Raw genomic sequence first — 17,640 nt, 5'->3', positions numbered from 1 at the left:
AATCAACAAGACTCAACAAACCAGTGCAGTTATCAAGTCTTCCACCTTCAAGTGCAGCAGCTCGTCAGCATATCATTCGTATCTATTATCAGACCCAAATTTGGTTGGGAAATGATTTAGAACCCCACGAATTCGGCTGGGTAATGCAAAATGAATTTCTGGAACCAATAACAACATTATTACCGCCAGCACCAGAAGAACTGCTGAATACAATATTTTGCAATTGCAAGAAAGGTTCTAATTGCGGATGCAGGAAATTAGGAAATGCAAATTTACAAATACAGGGTGGAATAATTGTAAATGTCCGTATATACCACATATCCGCGACTATTGAAAGGTTAAATATTATTTCTATTTATTTACAATTTTTTTTTGTTCTTTATGAGTTATAAATGTCTATATTTCACATTAATTCTTTGAGCTGTTTCTTTGGCTATCGGAAGGACAGATTGTAGTTTTATCTGTTCTTTATATACATGCTTGTTTTATTTTAAATTTTTCAATATTGTGAGGTTATTTTGTATTTTTCTACTTAACGTCTAGATTATTTTTTCTCAGAATATTGAGAGGGAGTTTTTGTTTATATCTTAACGCTTGCATTACAAATGACTTTTAAATTTTGTGTGATAATTAAATATTCAGCTTCTGTTTTTCTATCGTTCCTTTTATATTGTCAATATTTGGTTAGAGACTCAAAATTTAATTTTAAATGCCCACTATTGTTTTTTATTTCTATTTTCGAAGTTTACGAAAGATTTAATGCTACTTAAGATTACATTAAGAGAAAATGCCAGGGGACTGGGAGGTAGAGCAGATCTAACAATACATAAAAAGGGAAACCAACAAATTTGTGAAAATTATAGAGGAATAACGTTACTAAATACAACATATAAAATATTGACATCAATAATAAAAAGAAAGTTATGAAAGATCACAAAGAAGACAGTGGGATAGTACCAATACGGATTCAAAGAAGGAAGATCTGCAATAAATGCAATACACACAATAAAACAAATAATGGTAAAAGCTAAAGAATATAAATTAGAATTGGAAATGTTATTCATCGACTTTAAACAGGCATTTAATTCAATTAAAAGGGAAGGAGTAATGATGAGCACTTAAAGAATATTCCACATAAACTAAACTTAATAGAAATGATAATGAGAAGTACAAAAATTAGCATAAAACAAAAAGAGGAGAGACAGAGAAATTCAGAATAAATAAAAGGATGAAACAAGGAGATGCCTTATCAACAACTCTATTTAATCTAGCTTTATAATATGTACTATGAAATATAAATAAAGAAAATTTAAGAACAAGAGGTGGTCAAATAATCGCATATGCAGACGATATTGGTATATTGCAAAGAACAGGAAAACAATGAAAGAAATAAAAGAGAAAGGTGAGGTAATGGGACTGAGATTGAATCAAGAAAATACAAAAATATTAAGATTAGGGAATAAGCCAATGAAAGAAAAAATCACAATAGGAAGTTCTGAGTTTGGAGAAGTAGAATACTTCAAATACCTAGGAGTTACAATAAGCAAAACCGGAGAAAGAAAGTTCAAAACAAAATAAAAAATATTAGCAGCAAATAAAGCTTATTTTGCAAACAAAATATTACTTAAAAGCAAAACACTGACTCACAAAACTTAGATGAATATTTATAACACCATAATTAGGCCAATATTATTATATGCAGGAGAAACTGACGATGGTCAAAAAAGATGAAGAAGACTTAAGAATAGCGGAGAGAAAGATTAGGAGAACCATACTGGGATCAACCAAAACCGAGCAAATAGAAGCAGAACAAATGCAAAGATCAGGAAAGAACTTAAGGAAGACATCATGACTAAAATAAAGCAATGCAGAGTTAGATGGTTAGGTCCCATTTGGCGAGCAGGATATGACGCAGTGACATACGCAATGATAGAATGGAATCCAGGGAGAAGAAAGAGAAGGGGAATACCAAGATCAAAGTGGCTGCAAGACATAACAAAAACAAAAGGGACTGATTCACCCAAGCAATAGGATCTAGAAAGCATTCGAGGTTTAACCCCACGCTGGAGTGTGTATCCATTATATATATATATATATATATATATATATATATATATATATATATATATATATATATATATATATATATATATATATATATATATTAACGACATGAAGCGGCCCTAATTATGCTAAATGAGACCAATTGTGTCGTAAATTCCTCGGCAGAATGTGGTAGGATCTGGTTGCCCATATTAAAAGAGGAAGTTATTAAAAGGAAAATACCAGTATGTATTAGTAAGTCAGTGACATATCGAGGATACATCATTTATGTGTTTTTTTTTATTAACAAACATAAAAAATCATAATTTGGTGTTTATTGAGAGTAAACTAAATGTAATACCAAATACTTACCTTGTCAGGATAGAATTATGAGGTTTTTTTCCTGGGTTTTCCCTCATCATTTACTATGGAATCACTAACAAGAGAATTTTACTGTCATCATGGCATGTGGTTGACTTTTTAAAGACGAATTACACGCTATGATTTTTTTCTGAGGGATATTCTCAAGTTAAAGTTGATTTCATGTAATCAAATGAACTATCTTACAAGTAAAGTCGTCCCAGGAACGCAACTCAACAATATTGTCAATATCATTTTAAAGTCGTCTACTTTAAAATGCATAATGTATGTCTGAATTGTTAATATAAACGAGTCAGATAAAATTAAATTATTAGAAGAATTTTTTCACCAAGTAACAAAAAAACAAAATTTGTTTAATTTACTAATGTTTGTATTTTGAGAACGATTTCTGAAGTGGAAATTGTAACGTCAATAAACTTACTTTAACTTTTAATTGTGGCTTATTCCCATTTAAATATTAATTACAAATAATTTATATTTTGCTTATTTGGACACCCTTTATGTGAAATTCCCAAACATAGGATTAATAGGGATTAAACTATTAGTATTTTTTTATTATTGTATTTACTTATTAGGAAGCCTCCAAAAATTTAAAAATTTAAGTTAAACATTAATTTTGTTCAATTTAGTATTTTTTATTCAGGCTTTATCCAATAAATTGCTTTATTTGTATTTTTCTCCACCACTGTTTTTACGTAGTAAGTTATCTTTTATATTGATAATTGCAACATTTCCATTGCACAATAAATTTCACATATGTATTATAATTATAATATTTTTAGAGAAAACCAATAGAAACATGCAATATTCCATATAAATCACGAAAATGTAACACTTTCCTTTTAAAAATTGCGATTTAATCTCAAGACTCTATTAAACGTAACACTCCTCACCTAGAACTAACTGATTGAGACCAATGAATTATATTTTAGACGTATTTGCAATAAGTATAATGTAACAATCATTCATTATTACACAAATTACTTTTCTCTTGATCTTACAAGATGATGTTTATTAGATAGTGTAAAAGTAATTTCATCTTATGGTCTAATTTATAATTTTTAAATTTAAACCATCCATATTTTTTAGTAGCATATAGCAACAATTTCTAAATTTAATCAGGTTGAGTAAACCGTCTAACTCTTAGTTTAGATATATATTAACAATGATATATACTGCATGGCATAAGTTAGGAATATTGCCAATAAACTATAAACAACAATAAATTTAATTTATTCCGATTATTTATTTATTTGAATAAAAAAAAAACTTAAAACAAAAAACTAGTGTTAATTGTTGATGTCGATAAGTGACTTGATTTATACAGTTGTATAATTGTAATATTGTTAATTTAATTTTTATCTATGCTTATACCTAACTTATGCCTAGAGTTTTAGCATTTAAGGCACATACATAAAAACAACTCTTGTTAAATAAATAATCTGAAGCTGATTTGGGTAAGTTTTGGGTAAATTTGGGGTGTATGTATGTGTGGGCGAAGAGTGAGGTTAGCATTGATTGAAACGTCAGGCTTGCTACTGCTGTAATTTACGCATCTCTTGTACTGCATTTTGTTTTTAAAATTATGACTGCTCTATAAGCGAGTAAAATCGTTAATCAGAGAAACATATTAAGTTGATCATAATGTAAAATTTAAAAAACAGTGTTCTGTTGTAACGTTTTGTTATTTTATTATAAATTATCTAAGTTACATTTCTCGAAATATTTTAAAAGTCATTCACAAATATTAAAAAAGTGTTGTGTAAAAGATATATATGCATTCCTTTATTGACCTTTCCTTCAAATCGGCAGAAAATTTAGAACAAGTGAAATGTTTAAATACTAAGAAAAGCCACCGTGTAAACAGTTAAGTAAAATTTATAGATACCGTACCTTTATCCACCCTATCAGGGAAGAAAAACTTCTTTTTTAAGTATTGTGGATTTCTTGAAACTTTTCTTCTGTGGAAATGTCGCTACTTATGAAGCACTGCAGTTTACATTGCATTGAAGTTTCTTGACAGTCCGTGTTAAAGATGGGTATGTTTTTAAATAGGAAAATTCATTAGTATCATTAACGCACCAGACTTTGATCCACCTTAATTACAATAAAAGATTCTGGTTTTCCCGTATCATCTTACAGGATATATAATGTAAATATAATATCGCTTTGAACTACGTACGGCATAGTATAAAAAACGAGCCATGAGATAATTTTCGTTTTGACCTGTATATGAGTCACAAACGATCGAAAGATGTTTGAAAAATAAAAATTTCGAGAATTAGAAAAAATATTGTTCTGTTGTGGCCAAGCATATATATTATATCAAAAATATCTTTAACATATTGATTTTAAATTTAAAAGTACATAATGCAATACGTAAGTGGAAATGCATTATTTTTACATTATTCCCGTATTTTTACATTAAGTACATTTGTCCAACTGTATTTATAACTGTACAAGAAAGAAGAGTATAACAAGAAGAGTTTTTATACATTTATAACTATATCTTTGATAATTTTAGTATGATATATAATGATATAAAAAGTATGGTTTTACCGAAAGAATAAAGTATCTTCATCTCTTAAATGATTGTTTCGATTGTAATTCCCCAATTATAAAATATGTTATTGATTTTCTAATGCCCGCAATTATTCTAAAATTATATTTTTGTTTCAGTTCTTTTACCTTCGCCAAAATGTCAGGGCTGTTTAATATTATGGAAGGTTATAACCATTTTATGAAAACACATCAAGGTCAGTATTATTTAAAAAATTGCGAAAATCAAATAGAATCTACCTCCTTTTGTGTGAAAGTTATTTTTTTAATAAGAATTATAATTTTACTCTTAACAAATTGTGGTACATTAATCCTTCCTAGTAATAGCTAATAATATTTAATTAGATATAATCAGCTAATCGGTAGTATCAGTCGATTTTCTAATCTTTACTTATTTCGAATGACACGGATCACAAAATCAGACGATTAGATGATGTTATAGAAGTGCTGATTTAGTTTAAAAAATATTATCATACAATCAGTTTTAATATCATTCTGAAGCTATTTTCTTGTGTCATTTTAATGTTATTTAATGGAAATTAACCACAATTTTAGTTGAAAATACATTTATTTTGACTTTTCGATTTTCTTCTGAAATTATTAATTTGAAAATTCCCGTTAAGCATAGTAAAGAATCAGTTTTATTTTACTTAAAAAAAACTATTCATATCTCTATCACTTATGAAGAGCTTTAGTTAGAATTCTAAAATTATTGGGCACAAAAAGTAACATACTTCAACATTATTCTTTATGTTTGAAATTTCCGACCTAGGGTTAAATGTGATTTATGCATTTCAACATAAATATGTTATTAAAAAGATAAACATGGTAAAGCACTTTTCTTTATAATTAAATATCTCTTAAACTCATTCATCATACCTAACGGTTATGTGTATAAATATTTTTTTGAATACATTTAGGATGATATAATATCTACGAATTGTTGTACATATGTAACCTAAGAAGAACCTAATACCGAATACCAATTTCATTTATTTTATAATAGAATTACTCTTCATTCTATACTATAAAGGAAGAAATATAATAAACAGCATTGACTCTTTTACTATCTTTATTTTGAGAATTAGAGAGAGATTTAATCAATATAAATTAATTTACGATAGGCGAAAGAAATACGTAAAAAAGATCCATTTCTATTAATTTGAAATAAAGCTGACAGACGGAAGTCAAGAGTTGTCAACATAAAGAATTTTATATCACTAGATGTGAGTAGCAGAATTGTTATATTATGCGGGGTATGAATACGGGGAATATAAGAAAAGTAAATGGGAATAAAACTGAAATCAATGAAAACTTAGGTTGAATAATAAATATTAAACAGAATATTTCCACCATTTTTAAAAGAAAAATAGTAAAGCAGAAGATAAAATTAACTAAGATAAGTTAATAAAATTAAAAGAAATTGGAATAAAATAATTCTTTAAAGAAAAATGACAAACATGTGATGTTTATAACTTAACGGTTAATCCAATTACCTAATTAGCCATTTGTGGACTTTGCACAGTAAACAGGTACTTTGTACATTTTTTATTTGAGTTTAAACAGTTTTTATGGCCAACTACTAAACTGGACACAATTATTTACATAAATAGAGTTACATCATCTTGTGTTTTTAAATTCAATAAATATACTTCGCATTTAATTTTATTATTTAATACTAATAATGTTTTCTTTGTACAGTCTACAAAGTTTAATCATGATTATTATTTTGAGTTTTATTATTAAAACTCAATAATGAGGTTATTGATTGTACACTTAATAACCTCATTATTGAGTTTTAAAAAAGTTTTGTTTTTTGGTGAATCCGATGACTTATTGCAGGTAAATAATGCAACACGTAGAGAGGGGGTCAGAATTTGACTCATTGAAATTGACACGCACCGACTTAACACGTTCGGTTAACATCGTACGTATCAATTTCCATAGCAACCCACTAATACATCAGTCTCTAAGTTCGCAACTGCATTAAAAATGGATACCACATCCGTCAAAGCAGCTCAAGCAGTAGCATTATTGTGGGAAGGCCTGAGTCATAGGGCCGTGGCAAATCGACTAAATTTAAGCCTATCTGCTGTGTCCCAAGTGTATCGTCGGTACTAAGATACTGGTGATTATGTCTGTCACTAAGAAGGAGGCCGTAAACGAATAACAACGGAGAGAGACGATCGATTTCTTGTATCGAAATCCCTGAGAAATCGACATTTAACTGGTGCTAATCTCAAAGAAGAGCTTAGAGAGGTCTGAGGTGTAGTTACCAGTTTTTGGACAGTCAGAAGGAGACTGGCAGCCGACTGACACTAAAAAGAGCAGCTGCGAGTCAAAAGCTAACTGCAGTCCAGAAGAAAAAGCGATTAGAATTTGCTCGAGAACATCTGGATTGGGACGACTATCAATGGAGTCAGGTATTATTCTCCGACGAACATAGGAATACCTACATGGCAACGACAAGAGGCGTCGAGTCTATAGAAAGCCAGGAAAGTGATTTGCTCAATGTTGTATACGAGAAATTGTGTCATATGGAGACGGTTCTTGTATGTTTTGGGCAGGCATTTCTATGGATGAAAAAACCGAGTTGGTTTTCGTGCCTGGTGGAGGACGTTGAGGAGTTTTAATGACGGATCGTTATATCAGAGACATTTTGGAGGAAAATATGGTTCCATACGCGGGATTTATTGATGATGCCATTATTTTAATGCACGGTAAGGCACGATGCCGTAACACACGAGTCACCACTACCTATCTGAATAAGATCGGTATACCTACAATATACCACAAGGGTCCAGGATATAAATCATGCATCAAGGAACATAATGGAATCGAGAGCTGAGCTTAATGATAAATGGGAAGAAATGCCTCAAGAATTTATTATAAAAGTCATCCGATCCATGCGAACTCGATTGAAAAGTGTAATTAGGAGTAGGGGTGATAATATCAAATACTAAAAAATAAAGAAATTCATTTTTTAATTGATGTATTTCTGTTCATAACGTCTTTCTTGCGTTAGTTCCAATAATGAATATACAGGAAACTCTGTTCGTGTTGCATATTGTTTTTATAATGCGTCTTTCAAATAATGCAATAGCAATTTTTGTAAGTTCAATAATAAAGTTATTGTTTGCACATTACGTCTTTTCATTTTCATACTTCTTACGTTGAAACAAAAGATGTAATCTCAAATATCACTTTTGAGTCGATTATTTTGCACTCAAGTGTATATATATATATATATATATATATATATATATATATATATATATATATATATTTAAAATATATTCAATGGTTGAATAGCAGAAGTTTTATCGATCATTGACCGATAAAACCTCTGCTATTCAATCATTGAATATATTTAAAATTTAATTATATATATATATATATATATATATATATATATATATAACACTTTACTAATTACTACTTAATAATACTTTACTATTTTTTTATTAAACATTTATTTATTTTGACTTACCGTTACTCGGTTCCAAAGAGGACTTAGGGTAAATTCAGATATTGTATGTTTAGTACAAATACATGATTTTGTATAGGCTACAAACAGGATACAACTATATTAAATATACTCTTTTATGTGACGAATTTTACAATTTTTTTCATTTTATTATTCTTTGTTTATAACGATTAAAGGTTTATTTAAATCTGCCTATACATTGAATATATTTTCGTTTCTTTAATACATTTTATCGATATTGCCTTTCTTTTTGTATTATAAGTATCCCAGTTGATTGAGATTAAAATATTTAAAAACAGTACTTTTCGTTTTTTTGTGAACAAGTGTTTTTTTTCCTTTTTTTTTGTTCTTTTTTTGTGTGTTTTGTCTGTTCCTTACCTCCCTTAAGACCCTGTACTTCATCTACAACAACTGAGCAACGGTGCCTTCGAGTCACAAAAGTGTATCAATGTCCTGAGCCTACTTGTTAGTACTTCAGGTTACTAGTTTTTGTACAAAACTATGAGAAGAAGACGTAGACTTGTTACTTCAAATTCGATACGATTCATTTTTACAGAAACAGAAACCTATGTATAAACCAGGAAGGATCTGTTTTGGGGTGTATGTGAGAGGAATCTGATTTTTGCAGGAAAAGTTGTGCGATGACTAGAGTAATAATAATTGACTTATCCTTTTTCTCAAATAGGTCGATAATATTAATAAAACAATTAAAATATTTAAAAATAACTAAAAACGACTCGTTTAATGGTTATAAGTGAGAAAAGTAGAAAAATAAAACGATTGTTAGTAATGTTTAAATATTTTAATTTTTTATTAACATTCTCGACCTATTTAAAAGGGATTAATATTACTGAAGTTATCATACAACTTTGTACGCAAAAATCGGAATGCCCCCTCTCACATAGAAATGTAGTCGTTTTTTCACAGATATGCCCGGGTCTAGTACCAAATGTAAATAATCCTAATAACTTTTCGTTGTGAAACAGTGTTTTTCCGTCCCCCAGTAGGAAAATATGTACCAAACTTCAAGACAACAGTTTTTTCTTTAATACTCATCGCACAGATGGACAGACAGACGGGCGGATCGACAATGTCATAATTTCAATAATTGCTTATCTAAAAGGTAATAATTACAACTTAATTACAATAATTTTTGCCCACGAAAAGTTAAATTTTTTTTCCCGTCATATTTAAGATTCCACTAACGTCTGTAAAATTAATTAAAAAAAGAATTGCGCAGACAAAATCTTATAATAGTAAAACAATTGTTGTAAACAAAAAACCTACTGTAATAAAATATAATAAGCAAATAATCCACAGAATCTTAATCCATTTTATTAATTATATTTAATATTGTTATTGCTAAATAAGAATATAAAATTAGTTTTTGTTCATCTTTAACGATCGATAAAACTTGTATATAATTATTTTTTTTATGAATCTTACATAATAAATTTTAAATCAAATAAATTATTTTACAATCGCTTATTTTTAAATAATGCTACAGTTAACTTTTTTAAATAAAATGGATCCTATAATAAACAAATAATTAAATATGATATATTCAAATTTTCCCCTGGAAGCGATAACATAGTAGCAGAGATGATGAAATATGGTGAAAAACTGCTAAATAATTGGATATACAAGATCATAAAGGAGATATAGATAAAAGAACGAATACCAGAAGATTGGAAGGAAGCCATTATTTGCCCATTACACAAAAAAGGAGACAAAACAGAATGCAGTAATTACAGAGGAGTAGCGTTACTAAATACCGTATATAAAATCCTATCAAAATCCATAAAAGATAAGATAGAAAAAGAAATTGAAAATATAATATTCGAATATCAGTGCGGATTTAGACGAGGGAGAAGCACAACGGACCAAGTATTCATAATCAGAGAATTACAAGCAGAAAGCTATGAACACAACTTACCAACCATAGCGCTATTCATCGACTTCCAGCAAGCATACGATAGAATAAAGAGGAAGGAATTAAAAGAGACCCTTGAGGAACTGGGAGTTATCAGAAAGTTGCGTAACATGATACATCTTACTTTAGAGAATACAGAAAACAGAGTCAAAGTAAACAATCATTCATCGGACAAATTTATAGTAAACGAAGGATTAAGGCAGGACGATCCTTTCTCATCATTACTCTTCAATTTATGCCTAGAAAAAATAATGCGAGAAGCGAAAATCAATAGAGAAGGACTCCTATATCATAAAAGACACCAAGTTTTGGCATTTGCGGATGACTTTCGGACAAATTTATAGTAAACGAAGGATTAAGGCAGGACGATCCTTTCTCATCATTACTCTTCAATTTATGCCTAGAAAAAATAATGCGAGAAGCGAAAATCAATAGAGAAGGACTCCTATATCATAAAAGACACCAAGTTTTGGCATTTGCGGATGATGTAGTGTTGCTGGCAAGAGGAAAAAAAGAGCTACGGGAGATAGTACAGAGAATAGTAAAAGCAGCAAAGAAAATGGGATTTTACATAAATGAAACTAAAACAAAATATATGCAGTGGACAGATGATCAGTTCAGGGATGGACAAAAGTTTAAAGTAGAAATAGAAGAAAGATCATCTTACGAATTCGAAATGGTAGAAAGATTTACATACCTAGGTACAATAATATCACGTAAACCTAACATTAAAGAAGAAATACAAGCTAGAATAATGGCAGGCAATAGTGTACATGCTCTTAGTGGAATGTTGAAAAGCAAGTTTTTATCAAGAAAGGCAAAAATACAGTTATACAAAACAACTATACAACCAATAGTAACATACTGCAGTGAGACATGGACAATGACAAAAAATGAACAAAACTTACTGGAGATATGGGAAAGGAAAATACTGAGGAAGATATATGAAGGGACGGAAGGAAGATATATGAAGACATATGAAGATATGAATAAGGGACGGTTTATGGATAAGAAGATCAAATGATGAGTTAAAGAAATTATATAATCAACCTAATATAATAGGAGTCATAAAGGCACAGAGACTAAGATGGCAAGGTCACCTAGAAAGGATGTCGAACACGAGGACTTCAAAAAGGGGTACTAAACTACACTATAACTTTAAAAAAGAGAAAGGGAAGGCCAAAAAATAGATGAAATCAGGAGGTAAAAAAAGATATGGAAGAAATTGGACTAGAAGGCCAGAAAAGAAAAATGAATAACAAGAAGGAATGAAGAAAAATCAATATCGAGCCAAAGAAGATCTCAGTACATAAAGGAAAGCGAAAATGAAGAAAGAACAAACTTTTCACGCCATGGGCCTCTAAGGCCTTTAGTGCTATTGTATATATATATATATATATATATATATATATATATATATATATATATATATATTTAAACTAAGGTACACTCGAAGAGTGGTGGGTTTTTCGGTCAAAGTGGAGAAATAAAAGACAAAGAAGGCGGCTACTTCATCTATTTATTGAAGATGTTTCGCTTTCTGCTCAGAAAGAATCATCAGTTTATCTAAAAAGAACAATATGAAACCAAACATCAACATCCATAGAGAAGTTAAAAAATGTGTGTTACCTTACAAAGACATGTAGCAGTCAATGATGTTAAAAATATGAAAAAGCTTACGAAACTGGACATTTAGAGTTAAAGTTGTATAAAACAATTAATTATTGTTGTAATAAACAATTAACTCTAAATGTCCAGTTTCGTAAGCTTTTTCATATTTTTAACATCATTGACTGCTACATGTCTTTGTAAGGTAACACACATTTTTTAACTTCTCTATGGATGTTGATGTTTGGTTTCATATTGTTCTTTTTAGATGAACTGATGATGCTTTCTGAGCAAAAAGCGAAACGTCTTCAATAAATAGATGAAGTAGGCACCTTCTTTGTCTTATATTTCTCCACTTTGACCGAAAAACCCACCACTCTTCGAGTGTACCTTAGTTTATTTTGGATTGACGGTCGTACTCCTTTTCTCGATATATATATATATATATATATATATATATATATATATATATATAATAAAATAAAGTTTTATTTTGAGGTTGCAGTCATTAATAGGTCAGTAAAGTGAAACTCTTAGCTTTCGCAAAATTTATTTGCTTCTTCAGGATATGCTAAAATATGGTATCAGTAAATACAATGAAATTAGAATTAAATAACATTGTATAAAACTAGTATAAAAACTTACAACATGAGGTTAATCCATTAAATTTTTAATTGACAATTGACAAAACATTAAAACTTAACTTATTAAAATTATATAGTTATGTAAGTACAATATTTTAATTTTATTTAATTTTGTATAAATTCATTATGACATTGATTATTATATTGATGTTTGATTTATGTCAGAAAGACACTCGTTTATGTTTATTATATTTTTTGTTGTTGATAACTAGCTCTTGATTGTTATTATGGTTACGTACAAAGTGGCGCCAAATATGAATATTTAAATTTTTTGAAATTATAGTATTTATAGTCAGAAAATCTAATATTAGAAAATTATAGTATTAATTTTCGTAAGACAGAATGTAATTATAGATATTGCTTAGTTTATCAATATCAGGTTTTTTATTAATGCATTGATATTTATTTATGCATACCATTTCTAAGAATTCTCTTTTATTTAATTGGTTTTCACGTCTTAATATATTAGTTTCATTGAAATTAAATAAATGATTTTAATTAATTGCATGATCTATTAATGCACACGTATTTTTATTATTTCTAAGGTCACTTTTATGTGATGTTAGTCTGCCTATTCGATTTCTAGATGTGTGTCCGATGTATGACTTATCACAATTTTCGCATGGTATTCTATAAACTACATTTGAGCTTTCCATAATGCTAATAGGTGATTTAGTTTTTGTATACAATGATTAATAATAATTATATATATATATATATATATATATATATATATTCAAATTTAAAGAAATAAATCTTATTATATTCCTATTCTATCTTCTTTGAGTGATTATAAATTATCGATTCAATAATATTAAAAAAAACTTATTGCAGAAGATATATGTACACTTTAACTTTATCATACTATATAAACAAGTAAGTTGGAATAATTATGTTGGATGACAGTCATTGAGAATATAATAAGAACACTACAGCCAACTGCAACTTAAAGGATATGTTTTTGTATACCCTACATATGAAGATTTAGACTTGTATGAAGCATATTAACCGTTTCAGAGATAGGTTTGTTACTAGATAAGATTCTAAAAAAACCTGCTTAATGCTGTTATTGACAACTTTAAATTTGTAACAAATACTTTAAAATGTAGTATAGTGTGCCTAATGAGTAATTATAAGTCACAAAAAATATAAAAAATATGATAAATTTAAATTATGTGACTAATTAGTTTGTTTTGTTTCCGACGTTGCACAATAATATATTATTTCTTTTTTAAAAAATCCATATTTTAAAAATACTCTTTTGAAGCTAAATCGTGAAATGAGTACCTATGTTTAGAATATATCTGTCTCTATTCTCAACGATCTAATATTGATAAAAAGATATAGATTCTAGAATTAAACTCTTAAAATTCTACCACAAACAATATTATAAGAGTTTACAAAAATAATTGTCATCGATAAAGAATTGTGCAATGTACTAAAATCTTGTACGTTTTGATATCCACAGAGTTGGTACTGAAGGGAAAGGAAAACAAAAATAAACAGAAAACTTGTCATGTAAAAATAGATATTCCTCACTTAAGAGCATCTTATTTTCGTTCGATCAAAACATATCGAAATGAAAAAAGATCAATTGTATATATAGATAAATCTAATATTCACAGTAATCATATTGTGGATACTTAAATAATGATTAAATGAGGGATTCTCGAGACCTATATCAAAATATTAATAATTGCTGGCAGTGAGGCAGATTTTATTCCGAATGCTAAACTTATTTTTAAGCCCAATACAAGAAAAGGAGAATATTATAATGAAATGAAATACTAAAGTTATAAAAAATGGTTGGTAGAGAAATTAATTCCTAATAACTTTCCTCCGAAATACTCGTATGTGCTAGTAATTGACAATACTCCTTGATTATAATGTTCGAAACGATAAAGTTTCAAATACGAATAGCAGGAAACAGGTTAGTATAGAGTAGTTAAGGTATAAAAACATTTACTTTGGTACCTGATTTACCTAGTACTTTACATCCTGATTCATACAATACTGTTAAGTCAATAATGTAACATCTAAAACCTGCGAAATAAATGAAATTTTGATACAACATAGCCATACTTACTTATCACCCAGACTTAAATATAATTGATGCATGGACATATCTAAAAAAATATATAGCACAAAATACGTCTATAAAATTACAATATAAATAAGTTTTTAGAAGCAGAAATTTTCATAGACATAAAAACAGATATTTTTATAATTACTTTGTGATGATTCTGTTTCGGTAAATAAAGAGGCAGTCGACGATAGGTAAATTGAATAGAATACTCTCTATATATAAATCATTTTTAATAAAATCGTATTGACTAATTAAATTATTGATTAATTTAGAAATTAAAAATTTCGTTTCTCTTACAAATTGTTCATAATTAAATTGAAACTTTCGGAATAATTAGTTGTTTTTATAGATAATTCATAATTCTATCTGATGAATTCAATGAATATTACCTATTTAACAATAATGAGATTGAATTATAATATATTTTATATATACGAAGATTATGTTACGTAACACGTAGATGGCAGCTGAAGATAGCACCATAAGACAACAAGCGTTATTAAATAACCAGAAAAACAAAAGCGTAGCACTTCCTATCTCAGACATCTTATACTTACAAAAGCTACTACGTATTCACTCGGAAAGCAAACAGCATTCCATACACCCATCCACACAATAAAGAGGGCGCATGGACAAAAAGTCAAAATTTTTTGTCCATGCCTAAAGGCAAGGAAGCCGAAATTTTTTTTGAGCATATTAAAACGGTTTTCCAACCATTCCCTGTAGATGAACATATTATTATAGATAATGAAATTTAACTTTATCCAGAATCTTCCAATTAACTAAAAAAATATACATTAAACAAATCAATAATATCCTCCATATTAGATAAAACTCCAAAAAGTCCCTTGGGCTTAACCTTATTACCTTACCTTAAGAATTTAAAATAAATTACCAAGAAAAGCCCTACTTTATTTTATACCACTCTATAACGCCCTATTCAGAATAGCATATTTTCCCCTAGTTTCAAAAATACCCTAGGAACTAATCTTAATTCCAAAACCCAGAAAATCTAGGGAGGAACTAAAGTAATACATGTAATCAGCCTGCTCCCCTGTTGTCTAAAATATTCTAAAAATTGCTGTTATAAAAAAAGAGCCAATTTTAAGTGACAAACAAATATACCTCATCAACCAGTTTGGCTTTACGGCAGCACGCTACCACTGAACCAATTCATCGGATTTATCAGCAAATACGCCGATCACTGGAAATCATAAAATATTGCTTCGAAATCTTTTAAGGTATTTCCCGGATATGTAGCAGATCCTGGCATATTAAATTTTATACATAATCAGAAAATTCCTTTCCAACAATTATTTCCCAATACTAAAGTTTTATCTGCAAAACCTCCATTACCTCGTAAAACATTATGATAAATACGAGTATAATAGACTCAATTATGTCTGGACTCCCTTACAGCAGTGCTGTTCCTGATATTCACGGCGGACTTATATGACCACCAGAAATCAGAACAGCAACTTACGCAGATGACACAGCAGTACTTTTCTCATAAAAAGTCAGCCGTAGCATCACACAGAGTCCAGGACGCTGGAACGCTGTCCTTTGGTATCAATTAACTGACAACTTATGCCACAGAAAGAAGACATAAAATACTTGAAAATATATTTGGATCGCAGACTTACATGAAGGAAATTCATCTTTATCAAGCGGCCACAGCTGAATCTTAAACTCAGCAAACTATACTGGTTAATAGGCTGGAAGTTAAAACTGTCAATCGACAACAAAGTTTTGATATCTTTATAAAGTTATTCTAAAAACCATTTGGAGCTTTGGTATTCAACTATGGTGAATAATAGTTAGATCCAGTATCGAGATTCTTTAAAGATTCTAAGCGAAAGTCCTTCAAACGATAACCAATTTTCAATGGTACATTCTAAAGAAAACGATCACATAAGATCTCAAAATGACATATAATGAGGAAGAGGTCACCTAACTCAGCCAATAACATGAATAGAGACTAACAAAAAACTCCAATTATTGATCTCAAAACTTAATGATACAACCAATTGGACGAAGGCTCAAAAGAAAGGCTTCAGTCGATTTGTTAATTATAAACTAGTCGCAGAAGGTCAACAGAATTTAGAAGCCAAATCCAACTAAACCCTATGACATATTTGACACTATGGACACTATTTCAGTGAAAAGAGTATACAAGAAATTGTCAATGAGAAATTTTCTTGTCAAAGTCATTTGTGAAATATTGTACAGACAATTAACTTATTGCAATTATATTACAGATTGCAAGTACTTTGTTAATATAATTTAAAAAATATTTGCTAAAGCACAAATACTTTTGCTCAAATAATGTCACGTATTGGTCGGTCAGATAGCCAGGCGGGTCAGGCGGACGATTCCCATTCATTTCACTGTGAAATATTTATCAGATCAATGGTTTAAACCCTGATCAGAAAACAAAAAGGCTAACATTGTAGTTAAAATCTCAATGCATCAGGTAATTAGACTAGAATACGCTGGTTATCGAATGACTATCGAATCGATCTATGGATTAGCAGTACGGCAAGAGATAGGCGCTTACAGCTTAGTGTTGGTCACTTCGTAGATCCCTAGCCGATGGCCGTTATGCCTAAAAAAACTAATCCTATTGGGATTTTTATAGTGCGACATACTCACCAAATTCTTAATTAACCTCATTAATTTAACTCAAGAAATTTATCCAAACACCATTTACTATTTTTATTGCGACTAAGTCATAATTTTACTTTACAATAAGTTTATTTTCATATTTCAATTTGCACTCCGGAAAGCGTTCTCAAAATACAAAACAGTAATAAATAAAACAAGTTTTATTTGTTTTTGTTGCATGGTAAAAATATTCTTCTAATAATTTAATTTTTTCTAACTCATTCAAATTGTTAGA

General features: G+C 29.3%; 1 protein-coding gene across 1 annotated transcript in view; it reads left to right on the top strand.

Moving 5' to 3' along the window:
* Positions 1-17,640, top strand: part of LOC140436873 (very long chain fatty acid elongase 7-like) — a 221,611-nt gene that overhangs the window by 99,131 nt on the left and 104,840 nt on the right. Inside the window, exon 2 of the mRNA XM_072526031.1 lies at positions 5,104-5,180. Within this exon, the coding sequence (XP_072382132.1) occupies positions 5,123-5,180 (58 nt within the window). The 5' untranslated portion in view covers positions 5,104-5,122. The remainder of the gene's footprint in view (positions 1-5,103; positions 5,181-17,640) is intronic.

This window comes from Diabrotica undecimpunctata, chromosome 3 (genome assembly GCF_040954645.1).
Source record: "Diabrotica undecimpunctata isolate CICGRU chromosome 3, icDiaUnde3, whole genome shotgun sequence".
In the NCBI taxonomy this organism is placed as follows: domain Eukaryota; kingdom Metazoa; phylum Arthropoda; class Insecta; order Coleoptera; family Chrysomelidae; genus Diabrotica; species Diabrotica undecimpunctata.
This window is presented reverse-complemented; position numbering and strand designations above follow the sequence as displayed.